General features: G+C 47.0%; 2 protein-coding genes across 2 annotated transcripts in view; both read left to right on the forward strand.

Annotated features, from left to right (window-relative positions):
* Positions 1-237, forward strand: part of CSF3R (colony stimulating factor 3 receptor) — a 29,875-nt gene extending 29,638 nt beyond the window's left edge. Inside the window, exon 12 of the mRNA XM_035895510.1 lies at positions 125-237. Coding sequence (XP_035751403.1) covers positions 125-237 — 113 coding nt within the window. The remainder of the gene's footprint in view (positions 1-124) is intronic.
* Positions 20-6,772, forward strand: MRPS15 (mitochondrial ribosomal protein S15). The gene is made up of 7 exons (XM_035895514.1): positions 20-682; positions 1,499-1,574; positions 2,430-2,478; positions 3,260-3,344; positions 4,257-4,315; positions 5,553-5,744; positions 6,598-6,772. Exons 2-7 carry the CDS (start codon positions 1,531-1,533, stop codon positions 6,724-6,726), a joined length of 558 nt encoding a protein of 185 aa, XP_035751407.1. The 5' UTR covers positions 20-682; positions 1,499-1,530; the 3' UTR covers positions 6,727-6,772.
* Positions 6,773-8,009: the final 1,237 nt, after the last annotated feature.

Below are 8,009 nucleotides of genomic sequence, written 5' to 3' on the forward strand. Positions count from 1 at the left end.
GGGTACGCGGCGGCAAAGCCTGCCCTGGAAAGCACCTTTGAGGCACAGGTGAAGGGTTTGAAGCAGGTACTGATTCCAGCAGAGGGGCCTTGAAAGAGCAGCCGGGAGAGTTTGTTCTTGAAAGGTCAAAAGCCGGCTCGGTTCAGGCTGCTGATGAATATTCTCATCTGTACCGAGCTGTGCCGCTCCGAGGTTGCCTCTGGGTCTCGCTGCCTCTGTGCTCCTCCACTGGAGTAGCCCAGAGCGGCCCGACTAACTCGCACATGAAATTACTTGAATTAGTTCATCAGTCTAAACCCTCTAAATGTTCAGTTCAGCCGAGGAGCCCTCGTGCTCTCTGCCCAGTGTCTGTAATCTCTTCCTGCTGCTCTGTTCTTCTCGTGTTTGGGTTCAGATCACCCCAAATCAGCACAGCTTCGCCCATTTGTTTTAGCACCCGTGGGAGAGCCGTACCAAACTGTTCAACACCCCTTTGGGACAAAAGGCTTGGCTGGCCACTCATCACCTTGGAGTCTCAGTACTCTGACTGGTTTTCTAGTACAGATTGAGCAGTATTGAAGGTGTACATAGCTTAAGAAGTGCACACGAGTCCGATAAACCTTTGTTTTCTTCCATCAAGCTTGCAGTCCCTTTATTCAGACAGCCAGATGTTACGCCAGACCTGTGAGAAGAAAGAGGAAAGGTATGTCAGGATTAATGGGACCACGTGGTAAAATGTTTTACTGTTGACATTATCAGAGTTGTACCCTGCAGGAAGAGAGGGTCTTTGAAGAAGCTAGTGGGTTTTACTTTAAAGATGCAGAACTCCTCATGAGAAGAGAGGCAATATAATCCCTGTTGCAGGATTCTGCAATCCTGCAGCTTCTTGATGGGTAATTACAAGGGTGAGGGAGCCAGAATCTTCTTGGTGGTGCCAAATGATATAATGAGGGGCAGTGGGCCCAAAGAGCAGCTTGGAGAGGTTCCAGCTGGAAAAAAAAGATAAAGGATTCACTGGGAAGGCAGCACAGCGTGGGAACATGCTTCACGGAGGGGCTGTGGAACATCCATCCTCGGGGGTGTTCAAGGCTGTGCTAGACAGAGAAATGATGACAGTCCTGCTTTAAAGGGGAGGTTGGACTAGAAACTTCATAAGGTCCCATTGTAAACCTTTTGTGGTTCTGTGCTTCTCAAAATAATTCCTTGCAAGCTCAAAAGTTACTCAGAAAATTCAGCAGATCGCGAATGTGTGGGAAATAGCAATTGTCGTTAGCAAGAGATCACCAATCTCAGTGGACTATGTGCCACATTGTAAATCCAGAGTGCTGAAGGCAGGAGACTGGACCCAGTTTTATTCACTTAATTCCTGCCATCTCACCTTGATCTCTTAAGTTCTTCCTTCTTGTTTGAAGCATACAGTCTATTTTCTTTGCAACTTGTTTCCTCTGATCTAGTTTGCAACCACGTTCAGAGCTCTGACTGTACTGCTCTTCCTCAAGTGTTAATCTTCTCTTTGTAGACATCCCCAGCCATTTGGATGATCTCCCTCCCATGATGTTGAAGAAAGATTATGCCAATGTCCCAATAATAAATAGGTATGATACAGGGAAAGGGAATGACTGTTCTCTTCAGAGATTTGTGTCTTATACATACACAGTGGTAATACGTGGACGCTGTCACCTGCTCAGCAATTAATTCATGCTCTGTCGTCACTGGTATGCAATTTAGGGCAAAAATTGCAAAGTCGCTTTGAAATTCAAATTTGCAAAAGCAGTCATTGATTAGGGCTATGTAAGGTTTTTGTTTACTTAGTGTAAGGTTTCATGCTGGTTGCCCGCATCTTCTGCGGACTTTGTAGTCCTTAGAAGAAAGAAGTGATCTTGAAATACCAGAAAGAATCTTCTTAGAAACAATCTGTGCCTGTCCTGAGCTCAGGTGCTAGAGAGGGTGTAGCTAAACAACTCGAAATGAATGGCTGCTTCTGAAATTTGGACCTGGAGTTGAGCATTTTTGTGCTTTGATTCCAGAACTGCTCATGTGTGGTGCATGGAGAGCCCCCAGTGGCCTAACTGAGACTTTCACAGATCTTTGAAGGAGCAGGTCTTAAAATTAATTATTTTGTCCTTGCGTGCTTACTTGGGGGTTAATCTTCAGCACCCAATTGGCACGTAATGTTTTTGGAATCGATAAGAATTCATCATCATTTGAAATAACTGTGCTTCCCACAGCAGCAAAACTACTCGAGGCTTCTGTAATCTCAGCCGTGATTTTTCTTAGGAATGCAAGAAACGGTTTATGGCTGACAGGTTTGGGAGGGGAGGAGAGTTGCTGTAAATCTGTAGGGTAGATGAAAGCTGAGAAAAGTTAATATGTTCTGAAAACCCAACCTAATTTCTGTGTTAAATATACTTCGTTTCTAGCTTATAAACTAATTTGCAATCTCTTTGCAGTGTGGACGATGTAGTGAAAAGACTGCTGTCGCTGGAAATGGCAAGCCAGGTTGGTTTCATTCTACTTGCATAAAAAAACCTAGAAGATTTAGTGAGCACATTTGTGTAAGACTTGTCTGTATTGTTAAATGCCCTTCCCTTACTTTATTTTTAAGTGTTGCTTGGTGACTACAAATCTGGGGCTATTACATGAGGGTGATAAGTCTTGTATGCTCTTAAGATTTGTCATGCAGTCTTCTTTGTGATAATAATTGCATACTGAAATGAGAGAAGAAAATATTGGGCAATCATGGGGAGATGAGCTGTGTTATGTTACTGCTGGTGGCTCGCCTGTGTTCTAGAAAACAGCACGCTGGACAGCAGATATCCTTCAGATTACCTTTTGTTTGCTCAGAAAACAAAGTAAGCAAGCCGTAAGGTAGCACAAAGATCTTGCCATTTCTTGCCGCTTACCCCTTAAAGCTTAAAAAGATGCAAAAAAGTAAAGGCTCCTGTGAGATGAGTTCCAGTTCTCTCTCCCGTTCATGAGAGCAGCGGGGCCTCTTCGACGCCCTTCTTCTGTAGTCGTGGGACGAAGGGTGTGCCTGGTTTGAACAATGGTGATTCTGTGTTCTGCTGAGACCTTTGTGTGCTGCTTCGCTGCTGTATTCTGAGCACTGTCCTGCGAGCAGTGGGTCCTTTTTTGTAGCTCTTTTCACACACTGTGTGAGGGACATTGAGTAAAGCTATTAATTACAAAGCCTTTATCTGGGCATTTCGGAAGAGAGCAGGGGTGTCTCAGACCTTCAGTGTTCCTGAGAAAGTGCCGAGCTCTTTCCTGTTATCCACAGAAGGAGAAGATGAAAATAAAGACACAGCAGCTGGTGGAGAAGGTCAGGAGGTCTCCCAACGACAATGGCTCCTTTGAGGTGCAAGGTAAGTTAAAAGAGCGGAAGGATATTGTTGGCAGATGATACATCTCTGCTTTTATTCAGCTATTCCCACCCCAGCACTTCAAGTTCCCTGTATCAGTTAGGAGAATCTCCTCCAGGAGAGCGCCTGAGAGGAGGTCGCCTGCAGCGTGCCCTGAAGGACCCGTGCAGGGTTTGGGAACGTTGCAGAGGCAGTGCGTGTGCTTACTGGCAGATGTCTGCCAGGGTGATTTCCAAATTCCTACTCCATATCCACCCTCCAAAGCAGCATGTGTCTTACTCTGCTTGAAGTGCTTATATGATGTGAAGCATTGCACTGCATTCGTTACCAAAATAAACTACTGGATTTAGCCACGGAACCCACATTTCCCTCTGCATCAGAGAGCTCTGGCGAAAGCACAGTGCAGGGACAGCGCAGGGATGAAGGCCGCGCTGCCGTCGACCAAGATGCGCTGCTTCATCATTAATAAAGGCCTTCAGTTTCTCAGGATGCAACCAGGACCTTTCTCCAAAGCCTGAAATCACAAAGAGCTGTCTGCTGCTCTTAGAAAGAACCTCTTAATTTGTGTCTGTTCCTCCAAAGGGAGGAACCACTTAAACCAAGTGAAGTGGAATGAATATAAGTCATCAGTAATGCAAGAGGCATTTCACAGATAACAACAGATCCCATGAAGTTAACGTTTTAACCTCTAATTAAGCAGCTTCATAACAGTAGTAGTTCTGACTCGGGTTGTGTAGGTTATATTTTGTGCTTTGTTTTGCATTTATTGAGAGGGCTGTGCGGTAATACTTGCTGTGGTGCGGTGCGTGCCCACAAGAACAGCCGTCCTCAGCTGGTGGCTTGAAGGGAATGCAAATGATACTGTCTCACCCTGGAAAGCTGCTGCTCTCACACGGCTGCTTCTGTTCTTTATAGTTGCTAAGTTGACTGCCAAGATACGCACTTACGAGGAGCATCTTCAGAGGCATCCCAAGGTAACTATCAGTAATCTGAGCCCACACGTCTGAGGGAGCAGCTGTTCAGGTTGTTTTCTCAGTTTAGAACAAAAGGATTTTAATTCTGGGGATTATGGCTTTCCTAAGAAGGTTTATAAAATAGTTATAACTGTTCCCTGGTGCCTGTCTGGGAAACCGCTGGCTCAGTCACAGCGACGTTCTCACCAACTCCAGTGTCGAGTGTGTTTTATTTGTTGTTACTGGGTTGGTGGAAGTGGCTGAGCAGATAACCTTGAACTGAGTTTAGCTAAATTTATCCTTGCTGCAGATGTGGCCTCACTGCTTAGTCTTCAGTGTAATTCTTGTTGTCACTTCAGCAGCTGTATTCTCTTCGTTCTGCCTATGAAAACATTTAGTGGACAGGACTCTGTTAATGTCATAACGACCGCTTTCCTACCTAAAGCTACCTGGGTTCAGAGCCCAAATTTGAAACGCCACAACTACAAGTCTTATGAACAAGACGTATTAAAGAGACTTTCTGCAGTGCAAAAGGTGGAAAATGGATTAATCAACTGCATTTGAAAAAAGTGCGTAATTATTGGTTAATCATAAAAGCTTGAAGGTAAAACATAATAGAATGCAGTTTTTATAAGAAGCCAGAATTTCTACCAAATGTCTCGGCAGAAGAGACCTTTTGAAACCACTTGGATGAAGCCTGTTTCTTACACAAATTGACTGTATAGGATATGGAAATTCCTTCCAGGGGTGATTGCCCCGAATGGCATGGCTCAAGCTGCACGTATTCTCTTCCAAAGAACAACCCAAATAGTCAGGTAGAGCCAAGTCACAGTTTATTTTCACTTTTAATTTCTGGAAGAACAAAGGTAAATGCTTCTGTGTTATTTCTGTAACAATGCACTTCAGGGGAAGCAGAGTTTTCAGCCAGTAGAGCTTCCCTACAGCCTTTGCCTCCAAGCCACTGCAGCTTTTGCCACTGCCTGAAGCTGCATACAAGTTGGAAACAGTCTTCAGGGTTGGGGGAGGAAGGTGCAGGCACAGAATGAAGAAAGCAGTTTCAGTGAGAAGTAAATTAGGTCATCTCGGATCTCCTTGTAGTGACCTAATGTGCTTGCAGTATCTGCCAAGAAAAATCATTCTAAGATACTGCCCGTAACCTGACTGTTCCCTTTCAGCCATAATCTGGTCTAGTCTAAGTAATTTATTGGAATGGAAGTGTAATCTGTCTGCAGTCTAGTGAATGCTAAGTCCTTTGCAGGATAAAAGTAACCGTCGTCGCATGCTGATGGATGTAGATCACCGGAAGAAGCTACTTGCGTACCTTCGCCGTGTCCGCTATGATACCTTTGAGAACACCTGCAAGCAGCTGAATATCCAGTACACCCTACCCCCTCCCTACTCCAGAAGGATCACCAAGCGCTGGGTGGTGAAGAAGGCCTTCTGCCTCAAGGTATGGAGCCGTATGGAGAGGGAGCCATGTCGCCCAGTAGGAAAGAAACCTCCTTATAGAAGGGCGTAATTAAGACAGTTGGAAAGGACCGATAGAGAAGTCCTTTTAATCTGTGCTCTGAATTTGGGGAGACAATGATAATGCCTGTGGAGAAATAGATGAGCTCAGCGAAGAGCTCCACAAAAGACAGTTACGTAGTGGGCAGGGAGGCGTGTGCTGCGGGTGTGCCGTGCTCGAGAACTTCAGGCTGTGCTCCTGGTTTGCTCAGAAATGTATGATTCAAAGCAGCTTTTTTTCCAGAGCTTGGTATGGGGAACTAATACGTCAGACAATTAAATCCGATGGCAACTTTGGAACAGAAATGCACATATACCCACTGTCTGTGCTCCTTTGCTCTAAATACATTGGTGTAACAGCTGTGTGTGACATACCTTAGGGTGACTGAGCACAATCAAAAAGCTGGACATGCCTTCAGTCCGTAAATACTAAATTTCAGGCCAATAAATTATTACCAAAAGACTGGGAAGCTGTAACGGAATACCTCCGAACGGTACCCTGAGAACAGGGCTGGCTGGAGTCCCGGGGGAGGCGCAGGGGAAGGAGCTGGTCTCGCTGCACGGCGTGCCTCCTGGCCCCTGCTGCAGGGACTCGGATCCGGGCTGCGCGCAGCAGCAAGCAGCGGTGGTGGAGCAGCTCTGCTCATGGAATCGTTTAGGTTGGAAAAGACCAGATAAAGTCCAACCGTTACCCCAGCACTGCCAAGGCCGCCACTAAGCCACCTCCCTAAGTGCCACCTCAGCAGCAGGCAGCTTTGTCCCTCCCCTTCTCTCACCTCCTTGTGCTCCTCCCGCAGGTTTTTCAGGAGGCGCGGAAGCTGAAAGCAGCCGAGAGGCTGAAGCAGAGAAGAGAGCGGCAAGCAAGAGCGAGACCTGAAAAGGAGAAACAGGCGCAGAGCGCGCAGGGCGAGGGGACGCCTGTGTAGCAGCACGCTGAGCCAGTCTCTTTCAAAATAAATAACTACCTAGAGACATGTTGCCTCTCTGCTTATGTGTGTGTGTGACCTGCGCTGTGGTGAGCACCCGGGAAAGCGCAGTGAGTTGTTGATGTGGGTTAGAAGCTTAATTTAAGGCTGATGCGCTCCAGTCTGTGTTGTGAGGCGTTTGGGCTGTGCGAGAGGCGCACCTGGGGGGACTTTGCCACCGCCGTGGGCAGGGAAGGCAGAGGTGTTTTTAAACGAGAGCACCTCGGAGCAGTGTCCATTGCCTGTCGTGACCCAGTGAGCCTGCAGGATTGCGCTGCCAAACAGCCCTGCCCCAGGGGCAGCATTCGGCAGGGGTTTGGGCTGCGGGATTGATACCTTAAGGGTCAAAAGACCCCAGATGTAAAATGGCTTACATGCATAAAATTTAGGCCTTATTGTCTAGCTTGCTGTTGCTTTGCTAAAGTCAGTAGTGTCTAGCTTGGATGTGTTTGTTTTTTTCCTTAAAGTCTGTAGTATAGTTACTTAGTGAATTTAGAACCCTATTCAAGGACGGGAAGAATCGGGAGGGGATGAAGCAAAGGGATAATAACGGTTTGCCAAGGTTGCCAGACTGGAAGGAATGAGAACTAACTGATGCAGGAAGATTTGTGGCTCCTTACGAAGGACAGTTTTTGATAAGAACCAGGTGTTTACCTCAAGAGCTGGTCTACACCGACCCGGCAGTTTGGGCAAGAGCCAAGGAGCAACTGATTTTGCGTGAGAACAAGGGGTTCCTGGCGGTGACGAAGAGGAGCCATCGGCCTTCATCCCCACGACCCCCGACGATGACCACCAGGAGGCACTGAGCAGTCGCAGTGGGGAGGGACTTATGGAAATGACCTCCTGAAGCTAATTTTAATACAAAGTGGAGACAGGTTATGCATATGTATAGGCATATCGAGAAGCTTCATACATATGTAATACTTTGCTACATATAAACGGGCAAGTTGCCGCTTGATGGGCTGCACGTTAGGTGGAGCGATCCCCCGTGCATCCGGTGCCGAGCATAAAGAATGCCGGCCTTCTAACACTACATTGGTGTTACGAGGTTCATTCTTCCCGATTTCAGTGACAGGATAACAAACGAGAGGAGAGAATGAGGCGAAACGCTGCTTATTGGGAAAGGAAGCAGCCCTGACAGGAGCCGAAAGCACCATTCCTTCTGGCGGGCAAGCGCGGGTTGCTCCGCAGCTGTGGAAGTGGGGTCAGGCCCCAGGCCTGTCGCTGCCCAGGGGCGCACGCCG

The sequence above is a fragment of the Egretta garzetta genome, unplaced genomic scaffold (assembly GCF_000687185.1).
Source record: "Egretta garzetta isolate BGI_Z169 unplaced genomic scaffold, ASM68718v1 scaffold66, whole genome shotgun sequence".
NCBI classification, from domain to species: domain Eukaryota; kingdom Metazoa; phylum Chordata; class Aves; order Pelecaniformes; family Ardeidae; genus Egretta; species Egretta garzetta.

What these genes read in the sequence shown, in the direction of transcription:
- MRPS15 (XM_035895514.1), top strand. Translation starts at nt 1,531, where the DNA reads ATGATGTTGAAGAAAGATTATGCCAATGTCCCAATAATAAATAG. An exon ending in TGGCTCCTTTGAGGTGCAAG is followed by an intron (nt 3,345 to 4,256) that starts GTAAGTTAAAAG and finishes TGTTCTTTATAG; the next exon opens with TTGCTAAGTTGACTGCCAAG. An exon ending in ATCTTCAGAGGCATCCCAAG is followed by an intron (nt 4,316 to 5,552) that starts GTAACTATCAGT and finishes AGTCCTTTGCAG; the next exon opens with GATAAAAGTAACCGTCGTCG.